Source organism: Pleurodeles waltl, chromosome 7 (genome assembly GCF_031143425.1).
Source record: "Pleurodeles waltl isolate 20211129_DDA chromosome 7, aPleWal1.hap1.20221129, whole genome shotgun sequence".
Lineage (NCBI taxonomy): Eukaryota > Metazoa > Chordata > Amphibia > Caudata > Salamandridae > Pleurodeles > Pleurodeles waltl.
The window spans coordinates 787,737,787-787,760,894 of record NC_090446.1 but is presented as its reverse complement, the minus strand read 5'-3'; the positions used below and the strand labels follow the sequence as shown (position 1 = coordinate 787,760,894).

Below are 23,108 nucleotides of genomic sequence, written 5' to 3'. Positions count from 1 at the left end.
CCAGGGTGGCATATGATATGCTGCAGCCCTTAGAGACCTTCCCTGGCATCAGGGCCCTTGGTACCAGGGGTACCAGTTACAAGGGACTTACCTGGATGCCAGGGTGTGCCAATTGTGGAAACAAAAATACTGGTTAGGGTAAGAACACTGGTGCTGGGGCCTGGTTAGCAGGCCTCAGCACACTTTCAAATCAAAACTTAGCATCAGCAAAGGCAAAAAGTCAGGGGGTAACCATGCCAAGGAGGCATTTCCTTACAACTGGGAAGTTTGGTTTCAAACTTCTTAGAACAATAAACCCACACTGATGCCAGTGTTGAACTTATTAAAACATGCACACAGAGGGCATCTTAGAGATGCCCACTGTATTTTACCCAATTGTTCAGTGCAGGACTGACTGGTCTGTGCCAGCCTGCTGCTGAGAGACGAGTTTCTGACCCCATGTGGTGAGGGCCTTTGTGCTCTCTGAGGACAGAAACAAAAGCCTGCTCTGGGTGGAGGTGCTTCACACCTCCCCTCTGCAGGAACTGTAACACCTAGTGTAGGAAGTTGGCTCTGTATGTGCTATTTCAAAGTAAGGAATAGCATGCACAGAGTCCAAGGGTTCCCCTTAGAGGTAAAATAGTGGTAAAAAGAGATAATACTAATGCTCTATTTTGTGGTAGTGTGGTCGAGCAGTAGGCTTATCCAAGGAGTAGTGTTAAGCATTTGTTGTACATACACATAGACAATAAATGAGGTACACACACTCAGAGACAAATCCAGCCAATAGGTTTTGTTATAGAAAAATATCTTTTCTTAGTTTATTTTAAGAACCACAGGTTCAAATTCTACATGTAATATCTCATTCGAAAGGTATTGCAGGTAAGTACTTTAGGAACTTTAAATCATAAAAATTGCATGTATACTTTTCAAGTTATTGACAAATAGCTGTTTTAAAAGTGGACACTTAGTGCAATTTTCACAGTTCCTAGGGGAGGTAAGTATTTGTTAGGTTAACCAGGTAAGTAGGACACTTACAGGGCTTAGTTCTTGGTCCAAAGTAGCCCACCGTTGGGGGTTCAGAGCAACCCCAAAGTTACCACACCAGCAGCTCAGGGCCAGTCAGGTGCAGAGTTCAAAGTGGTGCCCAAAACACATAGGCTTCAATGGAGAAGGGGGTGCCCCGGTTCCAGTCTGCCAGCAGGTAAGTACCCGCGTCTTCAGAGGGCAGGCCCGGGGGGTTTTGTAGGGCACCGGGGGGGACACAAGCCCACACAGGAATTTCACCCTCAGCGGCGCGGGGGCAGCCGGGTGCAGTGTTAGAACAAGCGTCGGGTTTGTAGTGTTAGTCTATGGGAGATCTAGGGATCTCTTCAGCGCTGCAGGCAGGCAAGGGGGGGGTTCCTCGGGGAAACCTCCACTTGGGCAAGGGAGAGGGACTCCTGGGGGTCACTTCTCCAGTGAAAGTCCGGTCCTTCAGGTCCTGGGGGCTGCGGGTGCAGGGTCTCTCCCAGGCGTCGGGTTTTGGATTCAAGGAGTCGCGGTCAGGGGAAGCCTCGGGATTCCCTCTGCAGGCGGCGCTGTGGGTGCTCAGGGGGGACAGGTTTTTGTACTCACAGTATCAGAGTAGTCCTGGGGTCCCTCCTGAGGTGTTGGATCTCCACCAGCCGAGTCGGGGTCGCCGGGTGCAGTGTTGCAAGTCTCACGCTTCTTGCGGGGAGTTGCAGGGTTCTTTCAAGGCTGCTGGAAACGAAGTTGCAGCCTTTCTTGGAGCAGGTCCGCTGTCCTCGGGAGTTTCTTGTCTTTTCGAAGCAGGGGCAGTCCTCAGAGGATGTCGAGGTCGCTGGTCCCTTTGGAAGGCGTCGCTGGACCAGGATCTTTGGAAGGCAGGTGACAGGCCGGTGAGTTTCTGGAGCCAAGGCAGTTGTCGTCTTCTGGTCTTCCTCTGCAGGGGTTTTCAGCTGGGCAGTCCTTCTTCTTGTAGTTGCAGGAATCTAATTTTCTAGGGTTCAGGGTAGCCCTTAAATACTAAATTTAAGGGCGTGTTTAGGTCTGGGGGGTTAGTAGCCAATGGCTACTAGCCCTGAGAGTGGGTACACCCTCTTTGTGCCTCCTCCCAAGGGGAGGGGGTCACAATCCTAACCCTATTGGGGGAATCCTCCATCTGCAAGATGGAGGATTTCTAAAAGTTAGAGTCACTTCAGCTCAGGACACCCTAGGGGCTGTCCTGACTGGCCAGTGACTCCTCCTTGTTGCTTTCTTTGCTCCCTCCAGCCTTGCCGCCAAAAGTGGGGGCCGTGGCCGGAGGGGGCGGGCAACTCCACTAAGCTGGAGTGCCCTGCTGGGCTGTGACAAAGGGGTGAGCCTTTGAGGCTCACCGCCAGGTGTGACAATTCCTGCCTGGGGGAGGTGTTAGCATCTCCACCCAGTGCAGGCTTTGTTACTGGCCTCAGAGTGACAAAGGCACTCTCCCCATGGGGCCAGCAACATGTCTCTGGTGTGGCAGGCTGCTGGAACTAGTCAGCCTACACAGACAGTCGGTTAAGTTTCAGGGGGCACCTCTAAGGTGCCCTCTGTGGTGTATTTTACAATAAAATGTACACTGGCATCAGTGTGCATTTATTGTGCTGAGAAGTTTGATACCAAACTTCCCAGTTTTCAGTGTAGCCATTATGGTGCTGTGGAGTTCGTGTTTGACAGACTCCCAGACCATATACTCTTATGGCTACCCTGCACTTACAATGTCTAAGGTTTTGTTTAGACACTGTAGGGGTACCATGCTCATGCACTGGTACCCTCACCTATGGTATAGTGCACCCTGCCTTAGGGCTGTAAGGCCTGCTAGAGGGGTGTCTTACCTATACTGCATAGGCAGTGAGAGGCTGGCATGGCACCCTGAGGGGAGTGCCATGTCGACTTACTCGTTTTGTCCTCACTAGCACACACAAGCTGGCAAGCAGTGTGTCTGTGCTGAGTGAGAGGTCTCCAGGGTGGCATAAGACATGCTGCAGCCCTTAGAGACCTTCCTTGGCATCAGGGCCCTTGGTACTAGAAGTACCAGTTACAAGGGACTTATCTGGATGCCAGGGTCTGCCAATTGTGGATACAAAAGTACAGGTTAGGGAAAGAACACTGGTGCTGGGGCCTGGTTAGCAGGCCTCCGCACACTTTCAATTGTAAACATAGCATCAGCAAAGGCAAAAAGTCAGGGGGCAACCATGCCAAGGAGGCATTTCCTTACACCTAGCAGTGAGCCTCAAAGGCTCAGGCTTCATGTTACAATGGCCCAGGGCACTCCAGCTAGTGGAGATGCCCGCCCCTGGACACAGCCCCCACTTTTGGTGGCAAGTCCAGGGGAGATAATGAGAAAAGCAAGGAGGAGTCACCCACCAGTCAGGACAGCCCCTAAGGTGTCCTGAGCTGAGGTGACCCCTGCCTTTAGAAATCCTCCATCTTGATTTTGGAGGATTTCCCCAATAGGAACAGGGTTGTGCCCCCCTCCCCTCACGGAGGAGGCACAAAGAGGGTGTAGCCACCCTCAAGGACAGTAGCCATTGGCTACTGCCCTCCCAGGCCTAAACACACCCCAAAATTCAGTATTTAGGGGCCCCCAGAACCGAGGAAGATAGATTCCTGCAACCCTAATCAGAAGGAGGACTGCTGACCTGAAGCCCTGCAATGAAGATGGAGACAACTGCTTTGGCCCCAGCCCTTCCGGCCTGTCTCCCAACTTCGACGAAAACTGCAACAGGGACCAGCGACCTCTGAAGCCCCAGAGGACTACCCTGCAACCAAGGACCAAGAAACTCCCATGAACAGCAGCCCTGTTCAACAATCTCCAACTTACCTGCAACAAAGAAACAACTTTAAAGACTTCACATTTCCTACCGGAAGCGTGAGACTTTCCACTCTGCACCAGACGCCTCCGGCTCGACCTGCGGAAAACTAACACTACAGGGAGGACTCCCCAGTGACTGCGAGCCCGTGAGTAGCCAGAGGAGACCCCCCCAGAGCGACGCCTGCAGAGGAAATCCAGAGGCTCCCCCTGACCGCGACTGCCTGTAGCAAGGGACCCGACGCCTAGAACCCACACTGCACCTGCATCCCCCAGGACCTGAAGGAACTGAACTCCAGTGCAGGAGTGACCCTCTGCCTAGCCCAGATGGTGGCTACTCCGAGGAGCCCCCCCTGTGCCTGCCTGCATCACTGAAGTGACCCCTGGGTCCCTCCATTACTTCCTATCTAAAACCCGACGCCTGTTTGCACACGGCACCCGGCCGCCCCTGTGCTGCTGAGGGTGTACTTTCTGTGCCTGCTTGTCTCCCCCCCCCCCCCCCCCCCCCCCCCCCCCACCCCCACCCCCCAGTCGCCTACAAAACCCCCCTGGTCTGCCCCCCCGAGGATGCGGGTACTTACCTGCTGGCAGACTGGAACCGGGGCACCCCTGTTCTCCATTGAAGCCTATGTGTTTTGGGCACCTCTTTGACCTCTGCACCTGACCAGCCCTGAGCTGCTGGTGTGGTCACTTTGGGGTTGTCGTGAACCCCCAACGGTGGGCTACCTTGGACCCAACTTTGAGACTTGTAAGTGTTTTACTTCCCTGCAAACTTAACCTATACTTACGTCCCCCAGGAACTGTTGATTTTTGCAGTGTCCACTTTTAAAATAGCTTATTGCCATTTTTACAAAGACTGTACATGAGGTTGTGATCATTCAAAGTTCCTAGAGTATCTAAGTGAAATACCTTTCATTTGAAGTATTACTTGTAAATTTTGAACCTGTGGTTCTTAAAATAAACTGAGAAAAGATATTTTTCAATATAAAAACCTATTGGCCTGGAGTAAGTCTTTGAGTGTGTGTTCCTCATTTATTGCCTGTATGTGTACACCACCCTCTGATAAGCCTACTGTTCGACCACACTACCACAAAATAGAGCATTAGAATTCTCTTTTTGCCACTACCTTACCTCTAAGGGGAACCCTTGGACTCTGTGCGCACAATTTCTTACTTTGAAATGGTATACAGAGCCAACTTCCTACACATATGCTATGCCTACGTCTGCCTTCTAGTGTTGGGCTCGGAGTGTTACAAATAGTTTTTCTTCGAAGAAGTGTTTTCAAGTCACAGGATTGAGTGACTCCTGCTCTTCAGCTCCATTGCACATGGGCATCGACTCCATGTTAGATTGTTTTCTTTCTGCCATCAGGTTACGACGTGTTTCCTTTTACTCCGATAGTTCGATTCGGAAAAGCTTGAAAACTCTTCATTTCTCTTCGGTATTGTTTTGATCGCGTTATACCTTTTGATCGACACTTCTGTACCGTTGAAACAGACATCTTTAGTCGCCCTTCGGGGCTTGCCCGGCCAACTCGGGCCTGGTCGGGCCGACCGCGTGGAAGCCTCATGGATCGGGCTCCATTCAGATTCTGCCCTCGGTGCCACGCTAAATTCCCTTATACGGACCAACACCTCGTCTGTAATCTCTGCCTTTCCCCCGACCATCGGGAAGAAAACTGCAAGCCTGCATATCCTTCCGGTCGAAAAAGACACTCCGGGACAGAAGAGTATGGAGACTCGAGATGGCATCAAAAAGCACCGAACGTCTCGACATCGAAGAGGAAGAAATCATGCAGACTGCAGTCTGTGTTCGAGGATCCGACTCCTACCAGGATTCTGAGGTGGACAGACCAGTCACGGCAGGACAGCACGTAAGTAGGCCTGCCCCTGTGTCATCTAAGCCCAAACATAAGTACTTAGGGACGCCAGTGCCGGAAGGCCATGGCTTAACCTGAAAGAAACCGCTCAGTGACCAACCCACCAGCGTGGCACCGAAGAAGGCCACCCCTCCAAAGCCATCGGACTCTAGCTGAAGCTTCGTCTCCGAATCGAGCAAACACCGGTCTTCAAAGTCTAAATCTCAAATCATTTTTCGAAGCCGAGACCATCCTCAACCCCATCTTTTTTTGATACTGAAGAAGCCAGCTTCGGACCGAACAAACCTAGTTACACTGAGGAGCATGGACTTTCAAAAGCACTTTGAGAAAGCCAAAAATCTACTGAGGGGGAGTCACAAATGCAACCATGGATGAAAGGCAAGCCAGGGTTCATATCCATAAAGAAACTGTCAGAATTTTAACTGCACCTCCTCCAAAACTAAAGAGGAAATTAGCCTTTTAGGGGGAATTGAACACTACACAGCCTCCAGCTAAAGTGCCAAGAACTCCACCTCCTCAATTTTCCACTCCTCAGTCTCCTCCTCACTCTCCACATCTACATATCTCTCCTCCTATCAGTCCTTCACCTATGCAGTCACCACCCCACTCATTTGATTCACAGCAGGACAATGTGGATCCATGGGTTCCTTATGATCTAGACCCCATTCCGGACAATGACCTAGATTGCTATCCCTCTAAGCCTTCACCACCAGAAGATAGTACAGGCTACACTCAAGTAATAGCTAGGGCGGCAACATATCATAATGTCACCATGCATACTGAGCCATTAGAAGATGATTTCTTATTTAATACACTCTCCTCCACGCATGGAACATGTCAGATGCTTTCTATGCCCCCCTAAGAGGGCGAACTCGCAGCCGTCAGGTGATGCACCCCCACCAGACAAAGAGAGTAGGAAGTTTGATGCTGCAGAGAAGAGGATGGCATTTCAGGCAGCCAATCAATGGAGAATAGCCAATTCACAGGCGTTGTTGGCTAGATATGACAGAGCCCACTGGGACGAGATGAAAGATATAATCAAGCATCTCCCAAAAGAATGGCAAAAGAGGGCATGGCAATAGTGGAGAAAGGGCAAACCATCACTAACAATCAAATTAGGTCGGCACTAGACTCTGCAGATACAGCAGCCAGAACCATCAACACTGCTGTAACCATAAGGATACATGCATGACTTAGGTCATCAGGATTTAAACCTGAAATCCAACAGGCAGTTTTGAATATGCCATTCAACCGAAAACAGCTTTTCGGCCCAGAGGTTGACACTGCTATAGAAAAAATGCGGAAGGAGTCAGACACCGCAAAAGCCATGGGTGCACTATGTACCACACAATACAGGGGATCCTTTCATAAACCCCAGTTTAGAGGTGGATTTAGAGCCCAAACTGCGGAGGCATCCACATCACAGCCAAAGCCGGCCTACCAACCTCAATTCCAACGAGGTGGTTTCAAAGGCACTTAGAGGCCAGTACCCCAGAGGCAGGGGAAAATATCAAACACCAAAACAAGCCTCACAACAAAGTAAACAGTGACTTGTGTCATTCCTTTCCAATCCACACCTCCCCTGTGGTGGGAAGACTGCAAAAGTTCCACAACAGTTGGCTAAACATTAACACCGACAACTAGGTATTATCAATTATCCGCAATGGCTATTGCCTAGAATTGATACAAACGCCACCAAACATTCCCCCAAAACCACACAGGCTGTCCACAGACCATATCACTCTGTTACAGGAAGAAGTCAAATCTCTATTACTCAAACAAGCAATAGAAGCCATTCCACAAAATCAAGAAGGGACGAGAGTTTACTCACTATTTCCTCATTCCCAAAAAGGATGGCACCTTACGGCCAATATTAGATCTTAGAACCTTCAATCTTTACATCCTGTCAGAACACTTTCATATGGTAACCCTACAGGATGTTATCCCACTACTTCAGCAACATGATTTCATGGCTTCATTACTCCTTAAAGATGCGTATTTTCACTTACCCATCCATCCTGCATACAGAAAATATCTCAGGTTTGTCATTCAAGGAAAGCACTATCAGTTCAAAGTGTTACCCTTCGGAATAACAACAGCTCCAAGTGTATTTACAAAATGCTTAGCGGTAGTCGCTGCCTACCTAAGAAGACAACACATACATGTCTTAACATATCTAGACGATTGTTAATAAAATCAGTCATGCGCAGTGTCAAAACCATGCGCATTATGTAATACAAACCCCGCACACGCTAGGGTTCTCAATATACTACCAAAAGTCACAACTATAGCCTGCGCAAATACAACAGTATTTAGGGGCAATACTAAATACTTAAAAAGCTCTTGCAAGTCCAAATACGCAAGGAATACAAGCATTCCACAATATATTGACACAAATACAGACAGGTCAACAGTACACTGTCATGAAAGTACTAGGTATGATGGCATCATGTATTGCAATTGTTCCACATGCAAGACTAAACATGCAGCTCTTCCAACAGTGCCTTACGCAACAATGGTCACAAGCACAGGCTCAACTTCAAGCTCTAGTGTTGATAGACCGCCAAACATACATGTCCCTTCAGTGGTGGAATTCCACAAATCTAAACAAAGGGCGGTCATTTCAAGACCCTGTGCCTCAGACCATAATTACAACAGATGCATCAATGATTGGCTGGGGAGCTCACCTCAACAATCACAACATTCAAGGACAATGGGATGCCCAACACAAACATCTACACATAAATCACTTAGAGCTGTTAGCTGTCTTTCTAGCACGCAAAGCTTTTCAGCCTCTCCTTATTCACAAGAATGTCCTGATCAAAACAGACAACATGACCACCATGTATTACCTAAACAAATAAGAAGGGACGCATTCGTCCCAACTCTCCCTCCTAGCTCAAAACATTTGGAAATGGGCAATACACAATCAAATTCAACTGGTAGCACAACACATTCCAGGGATACACAACCAATTATCGGGTGTTCTCAGCAGGAATCATCAACAGACGCACAAGTGGGAGATTCACCCTCAAATACTTCAAAAATACTTCAGAAATACTTTCAACAATGGGGAACACCAGACATAGATCTGTTCGCCACCAGCGAAAACGCAAAATGCCAAAACTTTTCATCCAGATACCCACATCCCCTATCCAAGGGCAATGCTCTATGGATCAGGTGGTCAGGGATATTTGCTTACGCTTTTCCCCTCTACCACTTATTCCATTTCTAGCCAACAAATTGCGTCAAAACACGCTCAATCGGATACTCATAGCACCAACGTGGGCACATCAGCCGTGGTACACAACACTACTAGACCTGTCAGTAGTACCACACTCCAAACTCCCAAACAGACCATATCTGTTGACACAAAACAAAGGGCAGATCAGGCACCCAAATCCTAACACACTCAATCTAGCGATTTGGCTCCTGAGGTCATAGAATTTGGGTGCTTACTACTACCAACTGAATGTATGGAAGTAATTAAGCAAGGAAGTAAACCCACTACCAGTGCTATGCTAACAAGTGGAAAAGATTTGTATATTATTGTCAGTCTAAACAAATTGCCCCTTTTTCAGCCTCAATACAAGATATTGTATGCTATTTACTTAATTTACAAAAATCTAATTTAGCATTCTCTTCCATAAAAATACATCTCACTGCAATTTCCGCACATTTGCAAAATATACAGCACAGCTCTTAATTTGGAGTACCTGTTATCAAAGCCTTCATGGAAGGCTTAAAACGCATCATTCCACCCAGGACACCTCCAGTTCCTTCGTGGAATTTAAACACTGCTTTTATGGGAGGAATAACGGCTTTTTAGACTATTCACAGCATGTGTATCTGCAGCAACACATGCCATCGAACGGAAAAATGTCACTTAGCCAGTGTACGTCTGTTCGTGGCATGTTCCGCTGCAGATTCACATGCACCCTCCCACCTCCCCGGAGGCCTGTAGCTGTTTAATTTAGACAAACACTTGTACGTGTGTGTGTGTATATGTATATGTATGTGTATGTGTATATATATATATATATATATATATATATATATATATGTGTGTATATATATATATATGTGTGTATATATATATATATATATATGTTCGATGGCATGTGTAGCTGCAGATACACATGCTGTGCACAGTCCGCCGTCTGGTGTTGGGCTCGGAGTGTTACAAGTTGTTTTTCTTCGAAGAAGTATTTTCGAGTCACGAGACCGAGGGACTCCTCCCATTTCGATTCCATTGCGCATGGGCGTCGACTCCATCTTAGATTGTTTTTTTTTTTTCCGCCATCGGGTTCGGACGTGTTCCTTTTCGCTCCGTGTTTCGGGTCGGAAAGTTAGTTAGAATCTCGGAAAAAAACGTCGGTATTGTTTGCGTTCGGTATCGGGTTAGTTAAAACAAATCGACACCGAATTTTGAAGAGCTCCGGTGGCCCTTCGGGGTTTTTTCGATTCCCCCGTCGGGGCCTGGTCGGCCCGGCCACGTGCGACTTCAAGGCTGATGGAACGGACCCCATTCTGCTTCTGCCCAAAATGCCATAACAGGTATCCGTATACGGATCAGCATCTGGTCTGTAACTTGTGCTTGTCCCCCGAGCACAAGGAGGATACTTGTGAAGCCTGTCGAGCGTTTCGGTCGAGGAAGACGCTGAGAGACCGAAGAACCAGGAGACTACAAATGGCGTCCACGCTGACAGGTCAAGAACGTTTCGAAGAGGAAGAAGAGGCTTTCTCCATCCACGAGTCGGATTCTGAAGAACTCGACGCCGAAGAAACACCCAAAACCGTGAGTAAGACATCGAAAATCAAGACTCACGAGAAGTCCACAAAAGCCCAAGGGACGCCACCGCCAACAGGCCATGGCTTAACCCGAAAACTAGGTGACCAATCCAAGGCACCGAAAAAGGGCATGCTGGTGTCGAAGTCATCCGACTCCGGTCGAGATATCGCCACACAGCAATCTCGGAGCCGAGACAGCGGCTCTGAGAAACTTCGGCACAGAGACCGCGGCACCGAAGAATTTCAGCACCGAGACACCACGCCGAAAGCAAAGAAGGTTTCTTCGGAGCCTAAAAAGACTTCCGAAAAGGTTTCGGTTCCGAAACATCCAGCCTCGGAGCCGAAAACTAGTTCCTATACAGAGGAACAAGGATTAACCTCCCAATTACATAGATTTGGAGAGGAGCTTCAAGCTGGAGAGCCTGACTACAAACAAAGGAGGCTTCATATTCATGAGGACACAGGGAAGATAACCACTCTTCCCCCAATCAAAATTAAAAGGAAACTTGCTTTTCAACAAAAGGACAAGCAATCACAAGCAAAGGTGACAAGGAAAACAACCCCACCACCTTCTCCACCACCATCAACACATGCATCACCACCAACAACTCCACCACTGATGCACTTACCAGCTCATACCACAATGAGTCAGGATGATCCCGATGCATGGGACCTTTACGATGCTCCAGTGTCTGACAACAGCCCAGACTCCTATCCTACAAAACCGTCACCACCTGAGGACAGTACATCCTACTCACAGGTGGTCGCAAGGGCAGCCGAATTTCACAACGTCACCCTACATTCCGAACCAATTGAGGATGACTTTCTATTTAACACCCTATCCTCCACCCATAGCCAGTACCAAAGCCTTCCCATGCTCCCAGGAATGCTAAGACATTCAAAACAAATATTTCAAGAGCCAGTTAAAGGCAGAGCCATAACTCCAAGGGTGGAGAAAAAGTACAAGCCACCGCCAACCGATCCAATCTATATTACAACACAACTAACCCCAGATTCAGTAGTTGTCTCATACCTCGGGAGACGCACCACCTCCAGACAAGGAGAGCCGCAAATTTGATGCTGCAGGAAAAAGGGTTGCAGCACAAGCAGCAAATCAATGGCGTATTGCCAATTCACAAGCACTTTTGGCAAGATACGACAGAGCTCATTGGGATGAAATGCAACATTTCATCGAACACTTACCCAAGGAGTTCCAAAAAAGGGCGCAACAAGTGGTGGAAGAGGGACAAAGTATCTCAAATAATCAGATACGGTCTTCCATGGATGCAGCAGATACAGCTGCAAGGACAATAAACACTGCAGTCACAATACGAAGGCACGCATGGCTGCGCACTTCAGGGTTCAAGCCAGAAATCCAACAAGCTGTGCTCAATATGGCATTTAACGAACAGCAATTGTTTGGGCCGGAGGTAGACACTGCCATTGAGAAACTCAAAAAAGACACTGATACAGCCAAAGCCATGGGCGCACTCTACTCCCCGCAGAGCAGAGGCACATTTCGGAAAACACCTTTTCGGGGAGGGTTTCGAGGGCAACCCACAGAAACCACAACCTCACAAACAAGGCCTACTTACCAGGGTCAATATCAGAGGGGAAGTTTTCAAGGGCAATATAGAGGGGGCCAATTCCCAAGAAATCGAGGAAAATTCCAAGGCCCCAAAACTCCTCAAAATAAACAGTGACTCACAAGTCACACAACCCCATCACATAACACCTGTGGGGGGAAGACTAAGCCAATTTTACAAACTTTGGGAAGAAATAACAGACACTTGGGTCTTAGCAATTATCCAGCATGGTTATTGCATAGAATTTCGCCAATTCCCTCCAAACGTCCCACCGAAAACACACTATGTCAAAAGAACATATAGATCTTCTAGGACTAGAAGTTCAAGCATTGCTACAGAAAGACGCAATAGAATTAGTACCAATTCTGCAAAAAAACACAGGAGTTTACTCACTGTACTTCCTAATACCCAAAAAGGACAAAACTCGGAGACCAATACTAGATCTCAGAACACTAAATACCTACATAAAATCAGACCACTTTCACATGGTCACGTTACAAGACGTAATCCCACTGCTCAAAAAGCAAGACTACATGACAACATTAGATCTAAAAGATGCGTATTTCCATATACCAATACATCCTTCACACAGGAAATACCCAAGGTTCGTATTCCAAAGAATACATTACCAATTCAAAGTGTTGCCATTCGGAATAACAACTGCGCCAAGAGTTTTTACAAAATGCCTGGCAGTAGTAGTTGCACATATCAGAAGGCAGCAAATACATGTGTTCCCGTACTTAGACGACTGGTTAATCAAAACCAACACGCTAAGACAGTGTTCACAGCACACAAAATATGTCATACAAACCCTTCACAAGCTAGGTTTCTCCATCAACTACGCGAAGTCACACTTTTTGCCGTGTCAAACACAGCAATACTTAGGAGCGACAATCAACACAGCAAAAGGGATTGCCACTCCAAGTCCACAAAGGGTTCAAACATTTCACAAGGTAATACAGGCCATGTATCCAACACAAAAGATACAAGTCAGAATGGTAATGAAACTCCTAGCCATGATGTCTTCATGCATAGCCATTGTCCCAAACGCAAGATTGCACATGCGGCCCTTACAACAGTGCCTAGCATCACAGTGGTCACAAGCACAGGGTCAACTTCTAGATCTGGTGTTGATAGACCGCCAAACATACATCTCGCTTCTATGGTGGAACAGTACAAATTTAAACCGAGGGCGGCCTTTCCAAGACCCATTGCCACAGTACGTCATAACGACAGATGCTTCCATGACAGGGTGGGAAGCACACCTCAATCAACACAGCATCCAAGGACAATGGGACATACATCAGAGACAGTTTCACATAAATCACTTAGAAATGTTAGCAGTATTTCTAGCGCTGAAAGCATTTCAACCCATAATAACCCAAAAATACATTCTTATCAAAACAGACAACATGACAACAATGTATTATCTAAACAAACAAGGAGGGACACACTCGACACAGTTGTGCCTCCTAACACAGAAAATATGGCATTGGGCGATTCACAACCACATTCGCCTAATAGCACAATTTATTCCAGGGATTCAGAACCAGTTGGCAGACAATCTCTCTCGAGATCACCAACAAACCCACAAATGGGAAATTCACCCCCAAATACTAAACCATTACTTTCAAATTTGGGGGACACCTCAAATCTATTTGCAACAAAGGAAAACTCAAAATGCCAAAACTTCGCATCCAGGTACCCACAAGATCAATCCCAAGGCAATGCTCTATGGATGAATTGGTCAGGGATCTTTGCGTACGCTTTTCCCCCTCTCCCTCTCCTTCCATATCTAGTAAACAGGTTGAGTCAAAACAAACTCAAACTCATACTAATAGCACCAACATGGGCAAGGCAACCTTGGGTAGTTTGACATGAGGTACTACTGAAAGGTCTAGTAGTGTTGTGTACCAACAGACCAGATCTGTTAACACAACACAAACAACAGATCAGACATCCAAATCCAACATCGCTGAATCTAGCAATTTGGCTCCTGAAATCCTAGAATTCAGACACTTAGACCTCACACAAGAATGTATGGAGGTCATAAGACAAGCTAGGAAACCTACCACTAGACACTGCTATACAAATAAGTGGAAAAGATTTGTTTATTACTGCCATAATAATCAAATTCAGCCATTACACGCCTCTCCAAAAGATATAGTAGGATATCTACTACATTTACAAAAATCGAATCTAGCTTTCTCTTCCATAAAGATACATCTTACCGCAATATCCGCTTACCTGCAAATTACTCATTCAACTTCATTATTCAGAATACCAGTCATTAAAGCGTTTATGGAAGGCCTAAAAAGAATTATACCACCAAGAACACCACCTGTTCCTTCATGGAACCTCAACATTGTCTTAACAAGACTCATGGGCCCACCTTTTGAGCCCATGCACTCTTGTGAAATGCAATACTTAACGTGGAAAGTTGCATTTTTAATTGCCATCACCTCTCTAAGAAGAGTGAGTGAGATTCAAGCATTTACCATACAAGAACCATTTATTCAAATACACAAGAATAAAGTAGTTCTAAGGACAAATCCAAAGTTTTTACCAAAAGTTATCTCACCGTTCCACTTAAATCAAACAGTAGAATTACCAGTGTTCTTCCCACAGCCAGATTCTGTAGCTGAAAGAGCACTACATACATTAGACATCAAAAGAGCGCTAATGTACTACATTGACAGAACAAAACTAATTAGAAAAACAAAACAACTATTTATTGCCTTTCAAAAACCTCATACAGGAAATCCAATTTCAAAACAAGGTATTGCTAGGTGGATAGTTAAGTGCATTCAAACCTGCTATCTTAAAGCAAAAAGAGAGCTGCCTATTACACCAAAGGCACACTCAACCAGAAAGAAAGGTGCTACCATGGCCTTTCTAGGAAATATTCCAATGAACGAAATATGTAAGGCAGCAACATGGTCTACGCCTCATACATTTACCAAGCACTACTGTGTAGATGTGTTGTAGGAAGTTGGCTCTGTATGTGCTATTTCAAAGTAAGGAATAGCATGCACAGAGTCCAAGGGTTCCCCTTACAGGTAAGATAGTGGCAAAAAGAGATAATACTAATGCTCTATTTTGTGGTTGTGTGGTCGAGCAGTAGGCTTATCAAAGGAGTAGTGTTAAGCATTTGTTGTACATACACACAGGCAATAAATGAGGAACACACTCTCAGAGACAAATCCAGCCAATAGGTTTTGTTATTGAAAAATATCTTTTCTTAGTTTATTTTAAGAACCACAGGTTCAAATTCTACATGTAATATCTCATTTGAAAGGTATTGCAGGTAAGTACTTTAGGAACTTTGAATAATTACAGTAGCATTTATACTTTTTACATAAAACACAAATGGCGGTTTTAAAAGTGGACACAGTGCAATTTTCACAGTTCCTGGGGGAGGTAAAGTATTGTTAGTTTTCACAGGTAAGTAAGTCACTTACAGGTTTCAGTTTTGGGTCCAAGATAGCCCACCGTTGGGGGTTCAGAGCAACCCCAAAGTCACCACACCAGCAGCTCAGGGCCGGTCAGGTGCAGAGGTCAAAGAGGTGCCCTAAACACATAGGCTTCAATGGAGAGAAGGGGGTGCCCCGGTTCCAGTCTGCCAGCAGGTAAGTACCCGCGTCTTCGGAGGGCAGACCAGGGGGGTTTTGTAGGGCACCGGGGGGGGACACAAGTCCATACAGAAAGTACACCCTCAGCAGCGCGGGGGCGGCCGGGTGCAGTGTGCAAACAAGCGTCGGGTTCTCTGTTGATTTCAATGGGAGACCAAGGGGTCTCTTCAGCGGTGCAGGCAGGCAACCTCGGGGTAGCCACCACCTGGGCAAGGGAGAGGGCCTCCTGGGGGTCACTCCTGCACAGAAGTTCCGTTCCTTCAGGTGCTGGGGGCTGCGGGTGCAGGGTCTTTTCCAGCTGTCGGGAAACTAGAGTTCAGGCAGTCGCGGTCAGGGGGAGCCTCGGGATTCCCTCTGCAGGCATCGCTGTGGGGGCTCAGGGGGGATAACTTTGGTTACTCACGGTCTTGGAGTCGCCGGAGGGTCCTCCCTGAGGTGTTGGTTCTCCACCAGTCGAGTCGGGGTCGCCGGGTGCAGTGTTGCAAGTCTCACGCTTCTTGCGGGGAGTTGCAGGGGTCTTTAAATCTGCTCCTTTGAAACAAAGTTGCAGTTCTTCTGGAGCAGTGCCGCTGTCCTCTGGAGTTTTTTGTCTTTCTTGAAGCAGGGCAGTCCTCTGAGGATTCAGAAGTCGCTGGTCCAGGGGAAAGCGTCGCTGGAGCAGGATTCTTTGGAAGGCAGGAGACAGGCCTGTAGGACTGGGGCCAAAGCAGTTGGTGTCTTCTTTTCTTCTTCTGAAGGGGTTTTCAGCTCAGCAGTCCTCTTCTTCTTGTAGTTGCAGGAATCTAAAGTTTTAGGTTCAGGGGAGCCCTTAAATACTAAATTTAAGGGCGTGTTTAGGTCTGGGGGGTTAGTAGCCAATGGCTACTAGCCCTGAGGGTGAGTACACCCTCTTTGTGCCTCCTCCCAAGGGGAGGGGGGCACATCCCTAATCCTATTGGGGGAATCCTCCATCTGCAAGATGGAGGATTTCTAAAAGTTAGTCACTTCAGCTCAGGACACCTTAGGGGCTGTCCTGACTGGCCAGTGACTCCTCCTTGTTATTCTCATTATTTTCTCCGGCCTTGCCGCCAAAAGTGGGGGCCGTGGCCGGAGGGGGCGGGCAACTCCACAAGCTGGAGTGTCCTGCGGTGCTGGAACAAAGGGGTGAGCGAGGCTTACCGCCAGGTGTTACAGCTCCTGCCTGGGGAGGTGTTAGCATCTCCACCCAGTGCAGGCTTTGTTACTGGCCTCAGAGTGACAAAGGCACTCTCCCCATGGGGCCAGCAACATGTCTCTAGTGTGGCAGGCTGCTGGAACCAGTCAGCCTACACAGATAGTCGGTTAAGGTTTCAGGGGGCACCTCTAAGGTGCCCTCTGGGGTGTATTTCACAATAAAATGTACACTGGCATCAGTGTGCATTTATTGTGCTGAGAAGTTTGATACCAAACTTCCCAGTTTTCAGTGTAGCCATTATGGTGCTGTGGACTTCGTGTTTGACAAACTCCCAGACCATATACTCTTATGGCTACCCTGCACTTACAATGTCTAAGGTTTGGCTTAGACACTGTAGGGGCACAGTGCTCATGCACTGGTGCCCTCACCTATGGTATAGTGCACCCTGCCTTAGGGCTGTAAGGCCTGCTAGAGGGGTGACTTATCTATACTTGCATAGGCAGTGAGAGGCTGACATGGCACCCTGAGGGGAGTGCCATGTCGACTTACTCATTTTGTTCTCACCAGCACACACAAGCTGGCAAGCAGTGTGTCTGTGCTGAGTGAGGGGTCTCCAGGGTGGCATAAGACATGCTGCAGCTCTTAGAGACCTTCCCTGGCATCAGGGCCCTTGGTACCAGAGGTACCAGTTACAAGGGACTTATCTGGATGCCAGGGGGTGCCAATTGTGGATACAAAAGTACAGGTTAGGGAAAGAACATTGGTCCTGGGGCCTGGTTAGCAGGCCTCAGCACACTTTCAATTCAAAACATAGCATCAGCATCAGCATCAGCAAAGGCAAAAGGTCAGGGGGTAACCATGCCAAGGAGGCATTTCCTTACATGTGTTAACTGCACAACAAGCCACAGTAGGTCAAGCTGTACTAAGAACATTATTTCAAACTACTTCAACTCCTACAGGCTGAACCACCGCTTTTGGGGAGATAACTGCTTACTAGTCTATGCACAGCATGTGTATCTGCAGCTACACATGCCATCGAACGGAAAATGTCACTTACCCAGTGTACATCTGTTCGTGGCATTAGTCGCTGCAGATTCACATGCGCCCACCCGCCTCCCCGGGAGCCTGTAGCCGTTTCAAGTAGATTTTGAACATTTGTACATTTGTAAATATATTACTTTAACCTTTATTATGTACATAGGTATTCACTCCATTGCATGGGCACTATTACTAGCATACACAACTCCTACCTCACCTTCTGCGGGGAAAACAATCTAAGATGGAGTCGACGCCCATGGGCAATGGAGTCGAAATGGGAGGAGTCCCTCGGTCTCGTGACTCGAAAAGACTTCTTCGAAGAAAAACAACTTGTAACACTCTGAGCCCAACACCAGATGGCGGACTGTGCACAGCATGTGAATCTGCAGCGACTAATGCCACGAACAGATGTACACTGGGTAAGTGACATTTTCCATATATATATATATATATATATATATATATATATATATATATATATATATATATATATATATATATATATATATATATATATATATATATATATATATATATATATATATATATCTGTCTCTTTGTCCTTCTATCTCTCTGCCCATCTTTGTCTCTATCTCTCTCCCTATCTCGCTCTAAATATATATATATATATATATATAACTCCCTCTCTCTCTCTAAATCTGCCTCTTTCTCTATCTCTCTACCTTACCTCAACCGTCACGAACAGATTTCTACCGGATAAGTAAAATTTTCCTTTTTGTCATATGTTGTCTAGATCCTGCCAAAGGATGCTGCTTCTCCCTTTCAGTATCTGCTCAACCACGCCCCTGCATTGTTGTTCCCCAACACTCCCAGCTTGCCTGTAACATCGCACATCAACAGGAATCTTTTTACTGGCGTAGAACAGAAGAGCAGACTTTTTTTGTTTTTTTAATCTTGAGCATTCCACATATTGCATGAAAAGAGAAGCTTTGGAACGTGCAGGATTGTATGGCGTTGGAGGAAGGGCCATTTGCTGCACTCCTGCTTTCTGAGGCAGAAGGTGTACTTCATGTCTAAACTCCTGGAGGCCTGTAAAGGTTTTCTGGGTTACTGCAGGAGACCAAATGGCTGAATCCTGTGATAAGTAAACTAGGCCTTGGCAAGCGTTCTACTTTGTTTCAGATACCTCAGTATTCTTTTAAAATTCTGAATAATATTTCTTTACTTGACATTGGCAGGGTAGCGACATATAGTTCTGTGCAAGGCAGAAAGTATGACAGAAAATATTGGTTTGGTACTTTATAAAATTTCTTGCTCAAAGACAAAGTCACTTCACGGTCTTTGAATAAGCAAGGTTGATGCTGAAAAAAAAGTAATTTATCTGCTATTGTGGTTTTACAGGTTATCACCTTTCATTGTGCCCCACTTTACCTCCTCGAGAGGAAATAGGCTAACACGATGTTACCTATGTATGTACATTTTTGATACCATTGAAAATGTGCAACATTAAAATACATTTGTTTGAAACAATTATGCTGATGTACCTGGAATCACATATTTATTAAAATGGACAAAAGTCAAAATGAATATTACCACAGTACTACCCAACTAATTGGAAAAATAGCTGCATACTATCTCACAGATCTTTTATTTTAAAGATGCCAGATGATTGTGTTATATCATTTGCACACACCAGCATAAATACAATCTTAAAATCGAGATGTGGGTGATTGTGAGCTTTAGAGTTTTTCGACTCACATTAATGGAACCCCACCCTCCTGTTTAGGACTTGCATATCTTTTAGCTTCTTTGGGCAATTTTTGTTCTGACGTGGAGCTTTGGGTCAGCCTGTTGCTTATATTTGGTTGGCTTTTTTGTCACTCTTGCTTTTTGATTTGCTGAGTTTCCTTCCTCTTGTTTTTGTCTCTCTTCGGGAGCATAGCTTCTTTACCATCCATTTGAGTGGTCTCATCCTTGTGAACTTCTTCTCTCTCAAATTCCTGCCTACCTCCTCGGAGCCCTCTCCCCCAGCACCTCTCCCTCCTGTCAGCTCGTCGGAAGCATTTTTGTTCCTGTTTATGCTGCAGAACACCTTACAATAAAAGCATTGGCAAAGGCGATAGGACTGCATTGTCCAATTTGATAGGTGAGACCTTACTCCTTTGCCAATGTTTCTTTGTTTGCACATAAAGAAAGTATGCGATTATCTAGGCCAATTAGTAGATGGCATGAATTTGCGCCCCATGTGAAGCTGTAAAATATTAGAACAGAACTGTGGTTGCAGATAAGTAAAATTTTTCTTCTTGCTTTTTGAGACCTGTTTCCCCTGATTTACAAATTTAAAACTGAGGTAAGCAAACTGTTCAACTTATTTAACGTGTAAATACTTAATTGCAGGAGATATGATGAAAAGTGCTTCTGGGGAGTTTGCAGATGATCCATGTTCTTCAGTGAAACGTGGAAACATGGTACGAGCAGCGCGGGCCTTATTGTCAGCTGTTACACGGCTGCTCATTTTGGCAGACATGGCAGATGTCTACAGGTTACTTGTTCAGCTAAAAGTGGTGAGTAACTGCAGCTCTTTAGTGATAAGTCTTATTTACGGTTGAGTGTTGCTTGCATGTTGGACGTTGCAACTTTGCTTTTAGGTAATGCGTGTCCTATAGCAAACCTGGATAAGTGTGCTTTCATTATCTTGAGATGATTAGTTTAATCTAGCTGGATCTCCATTTTGTTTTTTGATTCTCGTGACCTTATTATGCCCTACTTTTGGTCAACCATGTATGATATTGTCCTGCCCTACCTGTTACGTGTCCTCTATCTAATGCTGACTAAGCTCTTAAGTAGAGAGACACACAAAATTGACTTGATTTTTTTGGTGGGGGGGGGGTCAAAGAACAAGATTATAGTGTCAAACTCTACAGTGTAGTTTCTTAGAAGTGTTTGTACAATCTCTGCTGCGCTGCAGTGGTTAGTTACATGTTCTTCTTTTTACAGCTGTGTAGGAAACTGGTTGTTTATATAGTGGGCTAAAATGAGGTACACCATGCGGAGTTCAAGGAATCCCCAGAGGGATTCATAGAGGCACAAATTGCATCCCAAATGCTCTTTTGTTGTAGTGTGGTCGAGCAGTTAGGCATATCAGAGGGTAGTGCCAAGCATGTTGGCACACACTCATACTGTAAGTGAGACACACTCAAAGGAATCCGACACCAATTTAAAAAAATAACGCATACTTTTATATAAACTTTGATACCAAGATCACCAGAATCAGGCAAGTACCTTTCAAGTTAGGAACTTTTCAAGTTTGCAAAAGTTGGCACTTAGTGCATTTTTCAGATGCAGTAATGTCATCCTATGAAGGAAGAACAAACACTGCATACAGGTATAGTACAGCAACCTATGGGACCAGGCTCCTGGAATTAGGGTAAGTATGGGACAAGGTCTAATGCCCCGTGCAAGTCTATGGGGATTGGTCTGGTCACAAAGTTGCTGCAGTGGTGGATTGAGAGTTTAGTCTGGGTGAACCACGTAGGGGGTTCAAGTCTTGCGATGCTCGTGGATGTAGGGACACCAGTGGTCCTCTTCGCCTAGGGCTGGGGCATCCAGGTGCAGAGGTGGTTTGAATCTCTGGTTTACTGTCACCAGGGGCGATCTCCGTGGAGTGGGTGTAGGAAAGTGCTCTTTCTTGGCACGGTTACCCCCATTTCCTGCCTGTACACAGTATGTTTCACTGTGATTGACTGTCTACTGGGCTCCTGATAACCAGGACCCCAGTAGTTTTGCTCTCTCCTCTAAATTGTACCTTTTTCTTCCCACAATTGGCATACTGGTCCCCCATGTAAGTCCCTAATATATGGTACTTAGGTACTCTGGGCATTGGGGCTCTAGGGGATCCCTATGGGCTTCAGCAGTTATTCTGCCACTCATAAGGAAGCCCATGCAAAGGGTTCAGCAGGCCTGCCCATTGCATTCTGCGTAAACCAGGTGCACATTCCTGGTTTAACTACATGTCACTATAAGTCACCCCTATGGTAGGCCCTCTCAGCCCAGCGGGCAGGGTGCAGGTACCTGAGTGAGGGCACCTCTGCACTAGCAGAGTTGCCCCCACGGACTCAAGCACCATTTTACGGGACTTAGTGAGTGCGGGGACGCCATTTTACATATGTCCTGGACATAGGTCACTACCTAGGTCAAGCTACATAATGATACTTTTGGTATCAAACATGTCGGAATCCTACCCCAATACTATTGCAAGTATGATTCCATGCACTCTGGGGGCTCCTTGGAGGACCCCCATCATTGCTACCATTAGTCTTACAGGGTTTCTTGGGTTGTCCAGCTGCTGCCACCCCTCATGCAGGTTTCTGCCCTCCTGCTGCTTGATCTGATGAAGCCCAGGAAGACAGAATAAATGATTTTCTTTGGGATAGGGAGGTAACACCCTCTCCCTTTAGAATTAGGTGTGAATGGCTTGGGAGTGGTAGTCTCCCCAAGCCACTGGTTTGTTTTGAAGGGCACATTTGGTGCCCTCCGTGCATAAACCAGTCCACACTGGTTCAGGGACCCCAGTCCCTGCTCTGGCGTGAAACTGGACAATGGAAAGGGGAGTGTCCACTCCCCTGACAATCACAATGCTGGGGTGGTGCCCAGAGCTCCTCCAGAGGGTCTCTTGGTTCTGCCATCTTGATTCTAAGGTTGGCAGGGAACTCTGGGAGCATCTGAGTGGCCAGGCAGGTGATGTCAGAGCCCCCTCCGGATAGGTGCTTAACTGGTTAGGTGACCAATCCCCCTTTCAGGCCTATTTAGGGACTCTCTTGGGTGAGTCCTCCGATTCGGCTTGCAAGATTACAGCAGGACTCTGTTGCAACCTTTACTTTGCTTTCGCGACTGGACCCTCCACAAACCTACAAGCTGCAGAACCACGGGGAAGACTCTTCTGCAACATTGTATCCAGAGTTCCTGCCAGCTTTGCAACAGTTTCCTCACTGTGCATCCTCAGACTACAATTCTTCATCCTGCACAAGAAGAAGGAATCTACCTTGGAGTGAAGAAGTCGCTTCCCTGCAACTGCAGGCACCTACAAGCGACTACCAGCTGCATGGATCCCCTTTCCTACTGAGCTGCGTGGATCCTGCATCTTGGGTGGTGGTCTGCAGTAGTCCTCTTGGTCCTCTCTGCCACCTGTCCAGATTTGGTGGAGGTAAGCCTTTGCCTTCCCACACAGGACAGTACTCCCGTGCACCACGTCTCT

General features: G+C 46.6%; 1 protein-coding gene across 1 annotated transcript in view; it reads left to right on the top strand.

Annotated features, from left to right (window-relative positions):
* The window catches only part of CTNNA1 (catenin alpha 1), a 712,178-nt gene that overhangs the window by 154,957 nt on the left and 534,113 nt on the right, over nucleotides 1-23,108 (top strand). The window contains exon 4 of the mRNA XM_069199317.1: nucleotides 20,252-20,418. Coding sequence (XP_069055418.1) covers nucleotides 20,252-20,418 — 167 coding nt within the window. The remainder of the gene's footprint in view (nucleotides 1-20,251; nucleotides 20,419-23,108) is intronic.